This window comes from Geotrypetes seraphini, chromosome 6 (genome assembly GCF_902459505.1).
Source record: "Geotrypetes seraphini chromosome 6, aGeoSer1.1, whole genome shotgun sequence".
Lineage (NCBI taxonomy): Eukaryota > Metazoa > Chordata > Amphibia > Gymnophiona > Dermophiidae > Geotrypetes > Geotrypetes seraphini.
In genome coordinates, this window is record NC_047089.1 from 42,687,146 (window position 1) to 42,707,672 (window position 20,527).

General features: G+C 42.8%; 1 protein-coding gene across 1 annotated transcript; it reads left to right on the forward strand.

The window, feature by feature from the left end:
• Positions 1-749: 749 nt before the first annotated feature.
• Positions 750-19,219, forward strand: SAP18 (Sin3A associated protein 18). The gene is made up of 4 exons (XM_033947383.1): positions 750-946; positions 2,174-2,283; positions 9,986-10,108; positions 18,101-19,219. Exons 1-4 carry the CDS (start codon positions 854-856, stop codon positions 18,255-18,257), a joined length of 483 nt encoding a protein of 160 aa, XP_033803274.1. The 5' UTR covers positions 750-853; the 3' UTR covers positions 18,258-19,219.
• The last annotated feature ends 1,308 nt before the right edge of the window (positions 19,220-20,527 follow it).

The window sequence follows — 20,527 nt, forward strand, 5'->3', positions numbered from 1 at the left end:
GAAAAGGATAACCAATCTGATTACTAAGTCAGTGACATCCAATCCAGTATGGCTATTCTTATGATGCTAGGTATGGAGAGAGCCTAGGGACAGGGATACTACTGGACATGGGGTGGGGAATAGGGACACTGAGAAGGCAGATGAGGAACATGTGAGGAGGATAGAGAGAGGACATAGAGAATTGTGTGCTAAGAAGATAAAACAAAAAACAATAACTAGAGCACTTGAGAAACGAGCCGTTTAAATGGTGGGCTGGTCTTGCTCACTTAACGGTCTCAGACTACAGTTCTCTGAGCACAGAAAGTTATAGCTGTTTTAAATGTGTTTACACTCAATAAAAGGTGTCTGGTGTATCACACATGGCATTTATTTAAAGTCCTATACACTAGGTTGTGAAAGTTTGAGCGACACTGCCTTAGCTGAACAGTCTCTAGTTCACTCATGGTTTTGTTCCTCTATATGCATGAATTTACAAGAAAATCACTATGAAATATCAGAACTATACATCCATAGATGCAACGGGGCAAAATTTAATCAACCTTTTTGACTGATCAGGGTTTAGTGTCCATCCATCTGTAAAGCAGTTATGTTCAACCCTTCCCTGGATAAATAAATGAACAACAACTCTCTCTAACTAGCTGAGCTATATATAAAAAAAAAATATTCACTGCAAAATTCCAAAAATGACTGCACTAGAATGACGTTGAAGAGATAAAAAGCTCCTCCCTCTTCCGCCTTTCCTGACCAAAGTTGAGCGTGACCTGAAGGTCAACTGTTAGTCTCGCGAGACCTCCGTGCGCATTTGCCTCAGATCGCGTACGCCTGCATTAAGGTCTCTGATTTAGGCGCATCTATGGCTGCCGCGCGGGGAAAGATGGCGGTGGAGTCCCGTGTCACCCAGGAGGAGATTAAGAAAGAACCGGAGAAGCCCATAGACAGAGAAAAGGTACCGGAGGAGGGATGCGGGGTTAATAGTGCGATGCCACTACAGACCGATAGATTTTCCTCATGGCTACAATCCTTTGGATGGTGCCTGTTTTCGTCTTCCTGAAGAGGAAGGGGGAGGGGGCTTGAAGTCAGGTTTTATGTAAATACTTGGTTTTCTCTACGTTGGTAAGCGAGATGTACACAGGAGGGCCGTTGCGGACGATACCTACGTTTAAAGTGGATGAAATGAAATTCAACATTTTAGCCGTTGAACGGTCGGTTAAATACTGTGATGGGAAAAAGAATGTTGATGTAAAGCTGCACTTACTTTGGTGTGGTGTGGTTACGAAACATAAGAGGCTTGCAGCACAATCCCGATATAAAATTCCAAATTTGTTCGTACGATACTTGTAAACTCTACCTCTCCACACATCTTGTTTCACATTATTCTTAATACCTCGTGTGTTCAACCACTTTAGGTTTAAAGACCTTGAAACCCTGCTTTAGTAGAAGCAGATTTCTTCCCTTCCCCCATCCAGTTTAGGTTGAGGCCAATGTGAAAGGAGAAAAAATTATATTTATTTGAACCGTGAAGAAGTCGATACTGTAGTTATTTTGTTCTGATATTTTCTACCTGCCTATTATGTCTTTATATGTGACCCAGCCAATGTTGGCTGATTTAACTCCATTAATTCAGTCCTACACCAGGACCTGGGCATCCTAGAGATATCAGAACAAGATGTAGTTTGCTGTTTCAGTTAGCTTTGTGCAACACTGATGGGGCTATTATTATTGAAATGTGTAGCCTTTCTTATGCATTTCTAGACAAAATGCTATCAAACAAAAAGTTGTCAAAGACAGTACACAAAAACATAGAATCCATAGACAAACGGAAAGATACTACTTTATTATTTTTTTTTCTTCACACTGATTTTCTATTTCTGATCATAACAATCAATTTTCAGCATGTCTCTCACTAGACTGTCATTTTATTTTAGGCTTTGTTTGGATAAAATAGTGCCGTTTTAACTTATGCTTGGGCATTCTAAATAGTTGTGAGACCCAGTTCTCCTTACTTGGTGGATTGTACTGTATATAGGTAGTTTGTTTGAAAACAGTGTAGTTTATTTATCTAGAATGATTTTCTGTGTATGGGTTTTTGATATATGCAGTACTGACATGGTACATGATGCTTAGGAAAAAAAATAGCTACTAAAGTGTTTTATTTTGATTTATTTTTGTTTAGACATGTCCACTTTTGTTGAGGGTGTTCACAACCAATAATGGAAGACACCATAGAATGGATGAATTTGCTAGAGGAAACGTTCCATCTAGTGAGTTGCAGATCTACACCTGGTGAGTCTTTTTAAACCAGAGATGCTCAACATTTTATTTTCAAAAGTTGCTTCTGAATTAGAAAAGAAATATCTGGGACAATATTTCTCCATCTGAAAATATATATATTTTTTGAATACACTAACAGTAATGTATATTTTAAAGCTTGCTTATATTCATGGATTGTTGGAATTTGACTTGCTTAGATTGTATATGTGGAGTGGTTTTGTCATCTACTATGGAAGGGATCGTTTGATCTAAATGGCTGTTTGCTTCCTTAACTATTGAAATCTGATTTGACTTGGTATATTGATATTTTATATTGGGGGATGTTAATGATGTTGTCCAGTTATGTATTGTTATGTGTGGAAATCGCAGGGAAATAACATTTTATGTACATGATATGTAAACCACATAGTTGTATGTGGTATATAAATTTTTTAATAAATAAATAATTCCTGTGCTGTAATATTTAAGGGAATGAAAGAGTGCAAAAAGAAAAAAAAAGGCATTAGGCACATTAGATTCTTAAGTACAGTGTTCCCCTGTGAATTCGCAGTTCACGGACTCACTCGCGGTTTTCGCCGATCGCCTCTTCCTGTAGTAAAGTTGGGCTACACCAATCAGGAGCTGCATGTCAAAGCAGCTCCTGATTGGTGTAGCCTGACATTACTACAGGAAGAGGTGGTTGGAGCTAGTGCTGCCCAATTCAGGAAAAAAAATTTAGATTCAATTCAGCCTATTGAATCGATTTTTCGATTCGATTTTCCTGCCCAATTGGATGTTTTTTTCCAAACATCTTGGTGGGTTTATTTTATAGCCTCTTCACCCCCTTTGCCCTCTCCTACCCACACTGGTCCTGTAGTGTAAACAAAAAATACTTTTCCTCTCTCTGTTAAATCCTAGCTCACGTTCGCGGTCCAACACCAGCTCTGGAAGGAAGGATACACATTTCAAACCTGACATATTGTAATCACAAAACAGAAAATAAAATTATTTTTCCTACCTTTTTTGGCTGGTCATTTTTCAAATCATGTTGGTCTGGTTGTCTTCTGATCAGGCTCTCCTTCTTTCTTCTTTCTCGGTGCTAACCATCCATCTTCCATCTCTGTCCTCCCCTTCTGTTTCCCTTTCCTCCCCCGGAGGTCTGGCATCTTTCCTTTTGTTCATCTCCATCCCCCCGCAGCTGCAGCAATGGACCCCACCATCCACAGATCCACCATCTCTCCTTTTCTCAACTACCCTTTCATCCAGCATCTCTCTTCTGTGTCCCTGTCCCTATTCTCCTCTCCAGTACTGTCCCCCTTGTGTCCCTGTTCCTATGCTCCCTCCATGCACAGCATCTTATCTCTTCCCATATCCATCTTCTTCTTTCTCTCTTCCTTACCTCCTGTATCCCCTTCCCCAGGTACAGGCTTTCTCCTACTATCTCTCCTGCCATCCTGCACCCTGCCCACCTACTTTGGAGCAGTATCTGTCCCTCTTGTACCCTTCCCCTTGTGGTGTTGCATTTCTCTATCCCTCTATCCATTAGTCCAGCACCTCTCCTCTGCTTTCCTCCCCCCTCTTTTTGGTTTGGTCTCTCTCTTCACTTCACTTCACCCCTAGTCTGGCATCTCCCCTCCCCTCTTTTACTCCTTCCTCCTCCTCCCTCTGCACAGGCCTGCCTCCCCACCATGAAGGCACTCTTCCTCCTCCTCCCTCTGCACAGGCCTGCCTCCCTGCTGTGAAGGCCTTCTCCCCGCCGCGAAGGCCAGTTCCCCCCGCAAAGGCCTGCCCCCCTGCCGTGAAGACACTCTTCCTCCTCCTCCCCCCCCCCCGCGAAGGCCTGCCCTTCGCCGCAAAGGCCTGCTTCCCCCCACACAAGCCTGCATGTTCCCTCAGCTTACCCGCTCTTACTTAAGCAGCTAATATGGCAGCCTGCAGAATTGATGGTGCTATAGCGATCCCTGCAGCTGCCCGTCATCCTCAGCAGCACGTTCTCTCTGCCGCGATCATGCCCTTGACGTCAGAGTAGGGGCAGGACCGTAGCAGAGGGAACGTGCTGCTGAGGACGACGGGCAGCTGCAGGGATCGCTATAGCACTAGCGATCCTGCAGACTGCCATATTAGCCGCTTTAAGTAAGTGCGGATAAGCTGGGGGAACATGCAGGCCTTTCTGATTGACCCTCCCCCTTCAAGCAGGAGCGGACGGCCAGGAAGAGGCAATGCTGCCGCTCCTGCTTTAGGAAGTCACAGGGGAAGGGTCAGTCATTGAATCGGGAGGCTGATTTGTTTATTTATTTTTTTAAAATTGAATCGATTCAAATTGATTCACCCGATTCGAATTGGGCAGCACTAGTTGGAGCAGACTGTGAATGATTTTCTTCACCCCCTGGTGCTCCAGCTGCCCTCTCCTGCCTCCCCTGCCTTTTGAAAAGCGAAAAACTGCATTAGCAGTTTTTTGAAATTCGCTGAGTTCCTGGAATGGAACTCCCGCAAATATCGGGGGAGTACCATATGTCATAACGTGTAGAGGATGAATGTTGTGAGAAATTGCTTGTGAATTCTTTGGTATTTAGGACAGTGGGTCTTTTGGGGTATTAACTTGGATAGCCATAGTAAGATGTTTCAAAATAATTTTGCTTTTGTTTACCAGCTGCTTATATACTGGGGAAGGAGAGAGGGAGGTTTGCTGATATTTTGGGCTCCTTTTATTAAGGTACGCTAACATTTTTAGCGTGCGCTAAAGATTAGTGCGCGCTAAACGAAAAATACTAATGCACGCGCTATGGAGGCGTTAACATTTAGCACGCACGGTATTGTTGCACGCTAAAACCGCTAGCGCACCTTAGTAAAAGGAGCCCTATGTCTAATACTGTAATGTTACTGATTTATGGTAAATTTTATGGATAAACAATTTTTATTGTTGACAATCAGGAAATATAGAGTAGTAAATACCAAATACAAAGAAATAAAAGTACAGACCAAATAATGTAAATGCTGAAGCCATCAAGCAAATTTTCAAATTAAAAAACTCCAAAAGTATGGAAAATTTAAATTGTAACAGGAATAGATAACTTTTTTTTTTTTGTAATGTAAATTATAAATTTACGCAGTGCAGCATACAAGGCAGTGGCTATTAGAAAATTATGAATATCTTTTGGGGGAGTGTGCAGAAGCTATAGATTAGAAGAAGCTTGAAAAGCAACATAGAAAAGCCCAAAATGGCCCATTAGATTCTATCATTTTTTGGCAAATGCATTTTTCAAGTCCCATATGCAATCCAATACTAGCTCCTCCATGCCCTGTGTCTTTCATTACCTGACCTCTTAAACCTTTTCTCGAAATCTGTTAACATTGATCACCTTGAGATGGTTCAGAGGAAGGTTCCAAAAGATGTATAACAAGAGACTTGAAGACTTGAATATATATTATTGAGCAGGGGTGGACAACCTTGATCCTTGAGGGGCATAACTCAGTTGGGGTTTCAGGATTTTACCAATGAATATGCATTAAATCTATATGCATGCACTGCTTTCATTGTCTGCAAACACAGAAGATCTTTATGTAGAAAATTAAAGCAAAACTTAAATGACATCTTAGTTAAAGTAAGCTGTGGTGGCAGAGATTGGAAATAGATAATGACATGGTGAAGGGTTCTTGTGGTGAACCGCAGCAACCTGTGGTTAGCCCGCAAAAACGGGAAACAATGTAGCCAGCTTACAGTGGGAATGGGAACAAGGTCTTCCACCGCCCCGCTAGAGTGGTTAAACGGCCTTATTCCCGTGGCAAAAAATTGCACCAGATCAGCGCGACATTACCTTTTCCTACGGCTCAGCATCTAATCTCCAGTTCCCCTGGTGCCTACCTTACCCGAATGAGTCAGTTGCGCGACGCTGAAAAATCTTGCAAAGCCTTCTCAGAGGGCTTCATTTAGCCAACGAACCTCTCCTTGATGTAACTTCCAGTTTTGCGAAACTGGAAGTTACATTGAAGGATTGTTTGGAAGAAGGAAAAAGCCTAGAGCAGGCCTCTGAAGATTTTTCAGAGTGGCAGCAGTTTTACCTGAAGGAGCCACCCGTGCCAATGATGAAAAATATTCAGAGTACTGTTCCAAGGCCTTACTTCTGCCGACCAGTCCTTCCTTGATGTATCTTCCTTGGAGCAGGCTTCTCAAGATTTTTCAGTGTGGGTTGGCTGGCAAGGGGAGCTGGGAAGGAGATGCTGACCCTTGGTGGGGGATGTTGCCTGCTGCAATCGATGTACTTATGGGGTGGGTGTTTGCTGGCTGTCTTCAGAGGTGGAGCTGAAGGATGGTGTTGGATTTGGGCTGGGGGGAAGAAAGGTGTTGGACCAGTGTGGGGGTGGTTGGAGCTGGAGGGAAGGAGGTACTGATGTAGAGGGGGTCGGACTGTAGCTGAAGGGAAAATAGGTGCTAGATCTAAAGCTGGGAGTTGGAGGGAAGCTCAGAGTTGGAGCTACAATGAGATTGGTGGGATACAGCTCTAGTCCAGAGAAGAGCCACTATACGTGTTCCTCCCTGCTTGACCACATCTTGAGAACTGAGGCACACCCATTCCTGGTAGATCCAGATTAACTCCTGCTTATATGATCGTAATCCATCTGGTTGTGGGCAACGTCTCCTCCCAAGGGGAGAGGGCTTCTGCATCAAAACCTGGTCATCATGGAAGACTAAGATCCCTTCTGGCTCAGGCTTGGCCCTTCAGAAGTGATGGTTAAAAGTGCAGAGGCTACCCAATAGCAGTAATGAAGGCTTTTTGAGGGCTTGTAAACTCTCCTTGGCTTACATTAAGAGTCTGGAAAATCTTCAAAGCCTGGTGTGTTCCCTGAAGACTGCATTTTTGGTGATAATTTACTCTGCCTGCCAAATTTCTGATCTACATTCTCTCTCATGCAGGGATCCTTGTTTCTTTTTTGGAGGATTCTGTATCACTTCATACAGTACCCTCCTTTCTGATGAAGGTAGGCTGTCTTTCACATCAGTCAGGTGGTTTCTTTATCAGCCTTTGCCCCAAGTGGTGGGCTAGATCACAAGCTACGTAAGTTAGATATCTTAACAAAACTGTACGCACACTTCACAGCCACTAATGACTTCAGGAAGTGAGATTGATTGTGCTGTTTCACAGGCTGCACAAAGAAGTGGCCATTAAGAACATAAGAATAGCCTTACTGGTTCAGACCAATGGTCCATCAAGCCCAGTAGCCCATTTCAGGATGGCCAATCCAGGTCACTAGTACCTGGCCAAAATCCAAGGAGTAGTAATATTCTATGCTACAGATCCAGTGGCTTCCCCCATGTCTTTCTCAATAACAGACTATGGACTTTTTCTCCAGGAAATTTGCCAAACCTTTCTTAAAACAGCTATGCTATTTGCTCTTACGACAACCTCTGGTAATGTGTTCCAGAGCTTAACTATTCTCTGAAAAAAATAATTCCTCTTACTGGTTTTAAAAGTATTTCCCTATTTAAATTAGGCAGATAATTTGGGACAACCTACATTTTAGCTTAGTTGTTCTTGTGGGCTTCAAGTTTCATTCTGTTGAGACAAAGAATATATATATGGGGTGGCAAATTGGTCCTCTCTGTATTCCTTTGTGAAGCATTATAAATTGAATGTCTGGCCAGAAGCAACAGCACCTTTGGCAAAACAGTAGTGCAGAGAGCCTTGCTTCCATCCCCTCCTAAGGGATATCCAACTAGTACAAACTGGTTTAACTTTATAAGATAAAATTTAGTCTTGTCTAAGTCCTGTTAAGACCAGTCTAGCATCGTATCCTACAACATTGTTCTTCAATCGCGGATCAGTGCCGGTCCACAGGAAATTTCTGCTGGTCCGCGCAGGACCGGCAAGATTAAGGTGACTATAGGTCCCGTTTTCAGACCTCCTGTTCCGTTGTCCCGAAGCTGTGCTCGGGGACAACGGGACAGGTGATCATTTCCTGTCCCTACCTGTTGCACAAAAAAAAAAAAAGCCTCCCTCCTTTCTTTCCCCGGGTCGGCTGCTATCTTACAGCCCTGCTGCTGCTGCTAAAGCCGACAGGAAGTCTTCTTTCCGACGTCAATTCTGATGTCGGAGAGGACGTTCTGGGCCAGCCAATCGCTGCCTGGTTGGCCCAGAACGTCCTCTCCGACATCAGAATTGACATTGGAAAGAAGACTTTGTGTCGGCTTTAGCAGTAGCAGGGCGGTAAGATAGCAGCCGACCCAGGGAAAGGAAGGAGGGAGGCTATTTTTTTTTTTTTTTTTGCGCAGCAGGGAGGGAAGGAGGTAAGCAGGCAAGCAGGCTGGCTTTGGCCATGGAGGGAGAGAGAGAGGTAGACAGGCAGGCAGGTTGGTTTCGGGGGTGGGGATGGGACAAAGTGTGGAAGGCAGTGAGAGGGACATGGGAAGGATGCACTTGGGGGCACTAAAGATATGGGAAGGATGCACTTGGGGGCACTAAAGATATGGGAAGGAGGCACTGGGGGCACTAAGGACATGGGAAGGAGGCACTGGGGGCACTAAGGACATGGGAAGGAGGCACTGGGGGCACTAAAGACATGGGAAGGAGGCACTGGGGGCACTAAAGACATGGGAAGGAGGTACTGGGTGCACTAAAGACAGAAAGGGGCACTAAGGACATGGGAAGGAGGCACTGGGGGCACTAAGGATATGGGAAGGGGGCACTAAGGATATGGGAAGGGGGCACTAAGGACATGGGAAGGAGGCACTAAGGACATGGGAAGGAGGCACTAAGGACATGGGAAGGAGGCACTGGGGGCACTAAGGACATGGGAAGGAAGCACTGGGGGCACTAAGGACATGGGAAGGAAGCACTGGGGGCACTAAGGACATGGGAAGGAAGCACTGGGGGCACTAAGGACATAGGAAGGAAAGAGGGAGGGAATAGAAAGGGACAATTCTTGGGCCTGAGTGCAGAAAGAAAGAAATGAAAGAAAGGATACACAGACAGAAGGAAACGCAACCAGAGACTCATGAAATCTCCAGACAGCAAAGGTAGGAAAAATGATTTTATTTTCAATTTAGTGATCAAAATGTGTCAGTTTTGAGAATTTATATCTGCTGTCTATATGTGGACTATATTTGTTTATTTTCCTATAGTTACTGAGGTGACTGAGCTCGTGGAGATGGGGCGGAAATGGGGTTTTTAAATTTTAGTCCTAGTAGTTTGCCGGTCCACAAAATAATTCTTTTATTTCTGCCGGTCCACGGGTGTAAAAAGGTTGAAAAACACTGTCCTACAAGACACTGGGTTAGATATCTTTTTTTTTTTGTTCCTGTGGTTCAGGAACCACAAACTGCTCTGTATAGTTCTGGCTTGTTCCCTAAGTGAATTGATTAATGGTTTTCATTTGTTTCTGTTGAGGCTTCAGTTTTATTCCTAGGGGTTATTCTCTTAGCTTTGGTATAATATATTGACTAGCTTCATGCTGCACCATTTTTTTTTATGCGAGTGCTATCGCTGGAAACTGTTCTTTTCTTCACCCCCATCTGCCAGTCAGGTATGGTTTGGACTGGTCTAGTGGGACCTGAGGAAAGGAAATTAACATGTTAAGACTAAATTTTATCATCACACTAATGCTAGTTCATTTTAATGGTGTGGTTTTTTTGGGGGAGGAGAGGGGACTGAAGGAGGAAACACTTTTTTTTTTCTTTCAAAAAACATGATATAAATAGAATTCTGGTTTTACTAATATGACATACATATGTTTTTTAAAGGATGGATGCAACACTAAAAGAGTTGACAAGTTTAGTGAAAGAAGTGTATCCAGAAGCTCGGAAGAAAGGCACACATTTTAATTTTGCAATTGTATTTCCTGATAACAAATTTCCTGCTTACAGGTAAGAAAACAGAATAATTTTAAGAAGGTATTTGCTTTTAATAGATGACATAGGCCGCCAGAAATTAATTTCTTAATTCTTGAATAAACCAAAAAATAGTCTTAGAGACAGTTGGAGCATTGAGGTAAAGCAGTATATTTCTGCATCTCGTTGGCCACGAATTTGGACCTGGAGGATGAGATGTACAGCATCAGCATCTATGAGACAAACATGGCTTTTTTTTTTTTGTTACATAGATCTTTATGGACCCCTGTTCGTTTACACAAATTAAACAGTTCTAATTCTAATAGATGCTGGCACTGCCATCTGGACATAGGGACATTGGATCATCTGTTCTATTGTCCATTGATACTCAACTTTTGGAAGTCAATACGGGGACAGATTAATATCATACTGGAATCAACAATTCCATTGACATATGAGGTAGTCATATGTGGAACAATACTGCATGTTAAGCCCCCTATGGACCGCTATAAATGCTGGCTTTTCCTAATTATGACCGGGGTAGCCATTCAAATGGTGACTCGTAATTGGAAAAATTGGGATCGCCTTAGTTATACTTTTTGGTGGGAGAACTTATGTTTATGTTACAAGTATGAGATGTCTTTTGTGGCTTTGTTATAGTTGCGTTTTTTTATTTTCTGGTGTTTTAGTATACACACATTCAGAAGTGGGAGGGTATGTCTTTTGTCTGGTTTTATTCCTTGATGAATGTGTTGAATGGGAGAGGGGTTTTATTTTTTCTATATTACTATTGATTGTTTATAAGTGCTTATTATGATTATTAATATATGTATGTATATTGTTGTGCACTTTTGTTAGTTTTGAAAACTTAATAAAGATTTATAAAATAAAAAATAGATAACATGAAGCTGTAAGATCTAATATAAACACAGAAAACTTCATAGTGAAATTTTTCATGGATAACTGGCAATTTAATAATGTAAACCATTAAGGCAAAAGCCGGGGTTGCAGGCAGGAATGTAGTGTGAAGATTTCCTTTTGCTGGGTAAGGCTGAGGTTTAAATTCATTGCCAGGCAGTCCTGCTTATCTTTCCTGGATTTCAGAGATAATTAGAACATACTTTTGCCCTCTTTGCTGCTGTAGTTGCAGAAGAGAACAAAATTTAGGTGTGATAATCCTTTAGTTCCCAACTGCTTGGTCTGTTGCTACTTAAGAGGACCATTTACTAAGCTGTGTTAATAAATGGACTGTGTGCCTGCCCTAATGTGGGACTTACTCATGCCCTAAGCCAATTTTTAGTGTGGCTGTAAACTTTGGCCTCTCAATTATATCTTTTTCTGGTTGTATGTTAGCATTAGCACACAGCCACTGAAAAAAATTAACGCAGGAGATGCCAAGTGTTCTGGATTGTCAGTTTTATCCAGATAGTATGTAGCAGGGGTAGGGAACTCCGGTCCTTGATAGCCGTATTCCAGTCAGGTTTTCAGATTTCCCCAATGAATATGCATTGAAAGCAGTGCATGCAAATAGATCTCATGCATATTCATTGGGAAAATCCTGAAAACCCGACTGGAATACAGCTCTCGAGGACCGGAGTTCCCTACCCCTGGTATGTACCGTGTTTCCCCGATGATAAGGCAGGGCCATCAAATAAGACAGCCCCCCCTTTTTAGAAAAAATTGTAAAATAAGGCACCCCCCCCCCCGCAAATAAGCCACCCACCGATACCTGCGCTTACCCGAATCGGGTGGTACGGTGGGTGACTCCGTGTGGTCCCTCCGTCTACCGCGGGGGTCGGCAACCCGCGGCTCCAGAGCCGCATGCGGCTCTTTTCCACCTTTGCCGTGGCTCCGGTAGTGTGTCACGCAGGCATGCAACTTACAAGTCTGGCGTCGCGGCGGGAAATAGCCATGCTGAGCAGTGAGCTCAGCACGTACACAGATGAAAGCCTTGCTTGCTGATTGGTCTGGTGGCCGTGCGTTTCTCCTGGACTGGAGGGCTCAGTTCCTTTATGCCTTTCCTCCATTTCCTCTGATTCTCAGGACTCTAGTCAAACTAAAGTCGGAACACGCCACCATGATTCTGATAGCTCCTCGGTGGCCCAGACAATCGTGGTACTCCCTTCTACTTCAACTCAGCACCAGGGAGCCTCTGCTTCTTCCAATTTTTCCTTCTCTGCTCACTCAGAGTCAAGGTTCCTTACTTCATCCCAATCTGCAGTCTCTACACTTAACAGCTTGGTACCTTTCTACCTGACAGACTCTTCTTCTTTTTCTCAGTCTGTTCAAGATATTTTACTTGCTTCCAGGAAACCGTCAACTCGTCAATGTTACAATCAAAAATGGACTAGATTTTCTGCTTGGTGTTCCACTTGTCAACTGCAGCCACTGTCTTCCTCTTTGGCTTCTGTTTTGGAATATTTACTTCAATCTACATCTGTTTGAGTCCATCTCAGTGCTATTGCTGCCTTTCATCATCCTCTGGATGGGAAAACTCTCTCTGCACATCCTATGGTCTCCCGCTTTATGAAAGGACTTTTTAATGTTCACCCGCCACTTAAACTGCCTCCAGTGGTCTGGGATCTCAATGTTGTTTTGGCTCAACTAATGAAACCTCCATTTGAACCAATTGATCAAGCTCATCTCAAGTATCTCACTTGGAAAACAGTGTTCCTGATTGCTCTCACATCTGCTCGTAGGGTCAGTGAGTTACAGGCTCTGGTGGCGGCCCCCTCCTTTCACAGTTTTTCATCATGACAAGGTGGTTCTCCGTACTCACCCTAAATTCTTACCTAAAGTGGTTTCAGACTTTCATATCAATCAATCTATTGTTCTGCCAGTGTTTTTTCCAAAACCTCATTCTCATCCTGGAGAAATGGCACTTCATACTTTGGACTGCAAACGTGCCTTGGCTTTCTACCTTCAGCGCACGCAACCGCACAGGACATCTCCTCAACTTTTCATCTCCTTTGATCTAAATAGGTTGGGACGTCCTGTCTCTAAGCGAACCATCTCCAACTGGATGGCTGCTTGCATCTCTTTTTGCTATACTCAGGCTGGTCTTCCTCTGCAGGGTCAAGTCACGGGCCACAAAGTTCGAGCCATGGCGGCGTCTGTAGCTTTCCTCAGGTCAACTCCTATTGAGGAAATCTGTAAGGCTGCCACTTGGTCCTCGGTTCATACTTTCACCTCTCATTACTGTTTGGATACTTTATCCAGGAGGGATGGCCATTTTGGCCAATCTGTTTTGCAAAATCTTTTTTCTTTTTTCTTAATCTGCCAACTCTCCCTCCATCCCTTTTTACTCAGCTTGGAGGTCACCCATCTGTGAGAATATGCTGCCTGCTTGTCATCGGATAAAGCACAGTTACTTACCGTAACAGGTGTTATCCAGGGACAGCAGGCAGATATTCTCACAACCCTCCCATCTCCCCCGGTTGGCTTCTTAGCTAGGTATCTGAACTGAGGATCCTCTCAGGAGACGCGCCCCCTAGTTTGGGCGGGAAGGCACGCGCGCATGCGCGGTGCAGCACTGAAAGCTCAAAGCAAGTTTGCTTTCGAGGCTGTCCGCTGCGGGGCTCCGTCGGTGACGTCATCCATCTGTGAGAATATCTGCCTGCTGTCCCTGGATAACACCTGTTACAGTAAGTAACTGTACTTTGTGGATATCCTGAAAACCCAACTGGCTGGGGTGCGTCCAGAACTAGGTTTGAGAATCACTGGTTTAGTTGTCACCATTGTTTAATATTTCTATAGTGCTTATGTAGCCCTATATAGATGATTTATTTAAAATTGTTCTATACTGCTTAAGAACTAAACGGTTCACATGAGTTAAAACAAACATAATTATAAGAGAACTATCTTTTCTGTTCCAAAGAACAGTTAAGTATAAGAATGCAGTGACAAACAATTGGTTTTTTAGCTGTTTCTTGAATTGAAACTGATCAATACATTGTCATAACTGACCCACCAGAGCATTCTACATCTTAATACCAGCCAAGCAGAATGTCATTGCTCTGGGGTCTGCATAGTAACCTTGCTTCCTTAAGGTTAATAGATTTTTATCTCCAGATTGTAAAAATCTGCCAGGTTTATAGTTCTTAATACTATGGTGTTTGATGATAAACAGTTTGATGGATCAAATCAATAACCCTGTATTGTACTCAAAATAAAACAGGTAACTAGTGTAATTTCTTCAAAATTGGTGTCACATGTCTTATCCTGTTTGCACTCAAAATTAATCTGGCCATAGCATTTTGTATAAATTGAAACTATCTTCCTCTTGTCTTGGAAATTCCAAGGTAGAGTGTGTTGCAAAACACAAAACAATCCCTTGTACAACAGATCTAAAATCATAGGTCGAGATCAATGGTTTAAGGCGATAAAGCATGTGAAGTTGATCAAAACATGCCTTTACAGTCTTGACAATCTGTAATTTCTTAGTTAAATATGGGTCCAAACCAACCTTTAAAACAGTCATTCTCTTAACAAGTAATGTCACCCCTAACACACATAAAGATTCAGGCCATACTTCTCCCTATAATAACATCACATCTGCTTTTTCTAAATTTAAATACAGAAGATTAGTCATGGCCTATCTTTGACATATAACTATTCATAGAATATTGCAGCTCTGCACTCCCTCTTGTGTACTGGCAAAATAAAACATTGGCATATTGTCAATATAAACACTTGCAATTGTTCAAACACTTCTCCTAAACAGAGACTATCCCTACTCCATGGAGCTTACGCTCTTGATGAGAGAATAATTTCCAATGTTGAACCTGTGGGTAGTTCATCTACAACTCTGCCTCCCTGCATCACCAGTCACCTCTCTCCTGTTTTTTTTTCTTCTGCAGGCGAGTTAAGAAGGTGTCTTCATCTGCCCTGTTTAAATTCCTTATTTTCAGGTTTTTATCTAGTATTTCATTTTAAGGCTTCAGGTGCTATAGAGGCACAACTCTGCCTGAGAGCAGCTGCAGACTCAGTATTCTGAGGTCTGTAGCTGGACGGGCTACCCTTGCTAAAGGGCACCTGTCTGGATAGCCTGCCCTAACATTTGGAGTGGCTCAGGGTTTGGCCCCTGGGAGTCTGCTCGTCTCCATGTTGTTCAATTGCATGCTGTGTTTGGCTCCACGCTGGTAGGGAGATGTTGGGGTGTCAGATGTGTTCTTCCTCCCCCCCCCAATCGTGTGGAAGCTGGTGGGGTAGAGGGTTTCAGGCTTTTCAGCCTGTGAAAAAGGCAGTCTGAAGAGACCTGGATATCTTGCTTGTCTAAGGCAGAAAGGGTTCCCCCTTCTCCAGCTACAGTAAGAGCTGATACAGGCACAGTGGCATGGAGTAGATTTGGTTGGGGGTTTTTTTTTTTTAGGAGTTTCTGTGAGGGTACCCCTCCCCTAAAATTTTGTCTTTTGAATTGTCCATTATTGTAGCTCACCTGGTCCATTTTTGGTGCCAAAATCGCTGCTGTGGCAGCCATCTTGGATTTTCCAATTTTTTTTTTTCTAAAAAACCTCCCTGTCAGAATGGACTCTACTGGTGGTTTAACCACGATATCACACCAATTTTACACTAGATGGGTGCCTGAGGCGCACCTGTGTATCCCTCCACTTGCAAGTTGGAGCTGCCAGCAAAGTAAAAATGCATGGATGCCGTAGGATGTACACTTGAAGGAGTCCTAAAGAGGTCCTCCGGGGACTCGGGTCATGTTTTTGTGGCTCTCGTGTCCAGCTGAGACTGTACTGGTTAGTACACAGGAGGGATTGTCCCTGCAAAACCTGGCTCATTCACAGGAAAAAGGTCTCTGGGAGTCTGAGGTCCAGTCAGAGAAAGACTGGGATGATTGGGGTTCTGAAATTGATGCTTCTACTCTCTGGCAGTGCTTCCTCTTTAGGGGAGACAGGGATGGGATGCATCCAGCCAAGAAGCTGTAATAGCCATAGACAAGGGAGAGGATCTAACTTTGTGCATGCTTTTTAAAGTGGCTGACTTAAATGATGTGGAGTTTTATACTGCCTTCTGCATTCCTCACAGGTGAAGATATACAGCAGGGGTGCCCACACTTTTTGGGCTTGCGAGCTACTTTTAAAATGACCAAGTCAAAATGATCTACCAACAATAAAAAAAATTTTTAAACCCCACAAAGCACACTGAAAGGCAGAGAAAATGTTAATTATCATTCATATTCCGGGTTTTTTTCAAAGAGGTCAAGGCAGATGACTCTATGCAATGTCATCTCAATAACAACCATACAAAAATAGACAAATATAACCCCTCCCTTTTTACTAAACCACATAGCAGTTTTTAGCGCAGGGAGTTGCGCTGAATGCCCCACGCTTCTCTCGACGCTCATAGGCTCCCTGCGCTAAAAACCGCTATTGTGGTTTAGTAAAAGGGAGCCATAGTGCAAAATATAGACAGCAGATATAAATTCTCAAAACACACATTTTGATCACTAAATTGAAAATAAAATCATTTTTCCTACTTTTGTTTGATGATTTCATGAGTCTCTGGTTGCACTTTCTTCTTCTGACTTCTTCTCACTTCACACTGGCTGCACTTCTTCTGACATCTTCTGATTTCAGCTCACTCCTTCTTTCAGCCTCCTATATGCTTTCTCTCTTCCATACCTCATTCTCTCCCCCAACTTTTTCTTTCTTTCTCCCTGCCTCCTGTTCTTTTTCTCTCTCCATGCCCACTTTCTTTCTGTCTCCCTGCTTGCCCCCTTTGTTTCTTTCTCCCTGCCCTCCCCCAAGCCACTAGGTTTGCCATCGCCACCGGGGAACAGGCCTCCAAGCCACCGCCCCCCAAGCTCTGCATGCAGAAGCCTTGCACTGACCAGCATTCTGCTCCCCTTCAATTCTGATGTCGGAGAGGAAGTTCCGGGCCAGCCAGGCAGCGATTGGTTGGCCCAGAAATTCCTCTCCGATGTAAGAATTGATGTCGGGGAGAGGAATGCTGGTCAGCGTTAGGCTTCTGCAGGCCCAAATCTCTGGATCCCCAGGGCCGAGGAAAAGAAAATAAAAAAAGCCAGTCTTCCATGAGAGCCGTTCCAGTCTCTTTTTAGCACGACACTCAACTTCCCATTTTCAGGCTCAAGACGTCAGAGCAACAGCAGCAGCTCCAGCATTTTTGGGCAGAGCACCTCCTGCTCCCGACCGCCTTTCTCCAGTCTGGCTTGTCAATTCCGCCAGGGGCAGCCGGCGCTCAGCTCTCAAGGGTCGTGACTTCCCTAGACCTCCCTCCCGCCTTCTCCCGAAGGAAGTGACTTCATCCCCCAGTCGGAAGACGGGTTCTGGCAGTCAGGCAGGAAGGGCGCAGCAAGAATGAGTGTGCGTGGGGAACCTTGGGGAGAGGAAGGCTGATCGGCCGGCCGATTAGAACGGCAACACGAGATCGACTGGCGTTGCCTTCCCGATCGACCGGTCGATCGCGATCGACGTGTTGGGCACCCCTGATATACAGGTTCAGGATTCATGCTTTCCTACTGGAATCTAATCTGTTCTAGCAATCACTAAGAATAGCAGTAAAAACAAACTGCTGCAATAACTTGCATGACTATTTGATTATGCAGAACCAAGATGGTGAGGACTAATTTCTGAAGTTGAACTGCTGCAGGGTTGTGCGTCAAATAATGTCTGATATAAGTTTTGCATTCAATGGCCAATTTAAGTGATTCTTTCTGATGGGCTAATGAGACTCTGTATCAGCTTCAGCTTGAGTCAAGTAAGTTTTGGAATGTGCAGTACAATGTATAGAAATGTAATGTAATGTAATGTAATTTATTTCTTATATACCGCTACATCCGTTAGGTTCTAAGCGGTTTACAGAAAATATACATTAAGATTAGAAATAAGAAAGGTACTTGGAAAATTGAAAAAGAAAGTGAATATTTTAACCACTAAACTGAGAAGATATGACCTGTAGGTGATGGATCCTATAAAACCTGTTTAAAGTGTATTGGTAAATGTCCTTTTAGATATTGTAATGAAAGATAAAGCAAACTATTTGTTTTTGATATATCCCCAGATTGAAGGAGATTGGTAGTACAGTGTCAGGAAGAAAGGGATCAGATGATTCCATGACGCTAAGTTCCCAGAAGTTTCAAATCGGAGACTACTTGGATATAGCAATAACTCCTCCAAACCGAGCTCCACCTCCTTCGGGACGTATGAGACCATATTAAAACATTAAGGACATGTATTCGAAACAATTGGTTATTTGAAAGTGGTGTTTCTATATAATAAAGTCAAGAATGATAAGGTGACAAGTATACAGAAATATTATTTTAAAAAAATCCTTATTGTGCCACTTTGATGGATACAGTTTACAGTAGTTTCAGTGCATTTGAAGAATTTGATGAGATATTTGTGCCAAGATCCATAACAATAAGTAGTATAAGCCTTTAGCGAAAACACATAGCACTGGTCTAAGTCTTTTAATTATTCTATCCTCATTTGTTTAACAGAATCCATTATGTCAATTTAAATAGAGTACTGTAGTTCCAAAAGATAGGATAGCAGTAGATTGATAGTATGGGAACAAAGTTCCTGTCTTGGCAACAGGTTGCTGTTAGTGCAAAATAAATTGTGGCCTACATTTAAAGGACCACTTTCATTTTAACCTTTAAAATGGTTTAGGAGTTGCTTTGTAATGTCACTAAATTTCTCCATTAAATGAGTTCTTTATAGCTTAGTTTGTACATAAATATCAAGTATAATGTAATTGTGTGTGCAGCATCTTATCAAATATTCCTCTTTATTGTAATGTTTTGTTAAAAGTTTTTTGTGTGTTGGGGTTGTCTTATTAAATTTGTCATGCTTGTACAAAATGCTGGATGGATTAGAGTTGTTGAAATCTTGTGTAAATTAAATCTTCTAGTGTTCCTGAACATGGGGTTAGTCAATCTCTTCTCATGAGAATTCTTGTAGGGAGCCTCATTACCAATCTTTTGCTCCACCTCAAATCCATCTGGGCTGTCCTCTCAATACCTTCATTGTCTCTCTACAAGTGAGATGGTAGGAGCTTGTCTTTTCTACTTGTGTCTATTTTCTATTAAGTTCAATCTTTTTTGTAAACTATTTGCAAGACTTTTCAGTGCTGCAGTGGATCCCATTTTTGGGACAGCTCTGGCTGTGCAGACTTTGATGGGTAAGGATCCACAGCCAAGGGATAGACTGCTTTGCAGTGCCCCTACTTGAACAGCTTGCACTACAGCTGGAAGAGATGGAAAGGACTTTCTGCCTTAGAAACTTCAAATGATGACTCCAAGCCAGGAAATCATCTGGCTGTTAGTCAGTTAGATTGACAGAACCTCTGTGTGTAAGTATGTAAGTGTGTGCACGGGGTAGGAGCATGCGTAGAGCCAGCCAAAAGCTTACTTGCGATTTTTTTCTATTTGCAGGCCGGCTCTGCACCTAACCCATGGGAATATGGAAGGAGAGTTATTACAACCTCCCCAACAGTATCAGAACCAGGCGTGTTCAAAATTGCTCTCTTACATAGACTGAGAGCAGTCTAGAAAAACTTATACAATAATTGATTGTGTGAGTCTAGGGAGAGCTTTCAGGAATTCTGGACTCAAAAAGTGTATAATTTTACTGAGAATCCTGATGAATGATGGTTCCTGAATTAAAACACAAATGCTTTATTACTATTTTTACTCAAGCCACACTTCATCTTGAATAAAGAATCTTTAGGGCCACCACACATTTTACACTTTGTGCAGGTCAACTGTGCTTGTAAGATTCTTTATTTGCCAAAATTAAAAACAGAAAACAAGACAGTGTACTAAATTCAACTGTTTTCTTCAAAATATGTACAAATCAGGCTGTTTGTCTCCAACCCTTTGGAGGACCTCAGAAAAAAATATTTAATGTCTTATTAAAGAAATGATAATTTTGCATGAGGTAAAACTCTTTATAGTTTATAAATCTTTTCTTTTGGCTAAGTCTTAATAATAATAATGTAATTTATAGCTAGAGAGATATATGATCAAGAAACTTATTTTTACTTTTGTGATTATGATAAACATACCGAGAGCTCCAAATAGTACATGGCGGGTGTGAGTTTGAGAGCACTGGTTAAAGAACCAATTCATTGGAAGATGATTCAGGCTCCTTTGTTGTGGTTTAATACAGAATGAATCCAGCTCTGTTCCTGCAGACAAGTCCCAGTACTAGTAAAAAATGAGTAATGAATGTTCAAGTAGAGAATGACACGGTGGCGGTTATCTGCAGGTAACCCACCGCCACGGTGAAGGGGGGGAAAGTGCTCACAGCAGGTATGGGGACAAAGCCATCCACGGCCCCCTCCCCATAACCTTCACAAAGCCGTTGGAATCTGCAAGCAGTAGCGTGCGTGTGTGAGCAGAAGCTTCTCCTCTGATGCAGCTTCTGCCCACACACTCACGCTGTTTGCAAGCTCCAATTGCTTTGTGAAAGTTACTCAAAACAC

Coding starts and splice junctions, on each gene's coding strand:
- SAP18 (XM_033947383.1), top strand. CDS start 854: ATGGCTGCCGCGCGGGGAAAGATGGCGGTGGAGTCCCGTGTCACCCAG. Junction 2,284..9,985: donor GAGTTGCAGATCTACACCTG/GTGAGTCTTTTT, acceptor TGTTTTTTAAAG/GATGGATGCAACACTAAAAG. Junction 10,109..18,100: donor AACAAATTTCCTGCTTACAG/GTAAGAAAACAG, acceptor ATATATCCCCAG/ATTGAAGGAGATTGGTAGTA.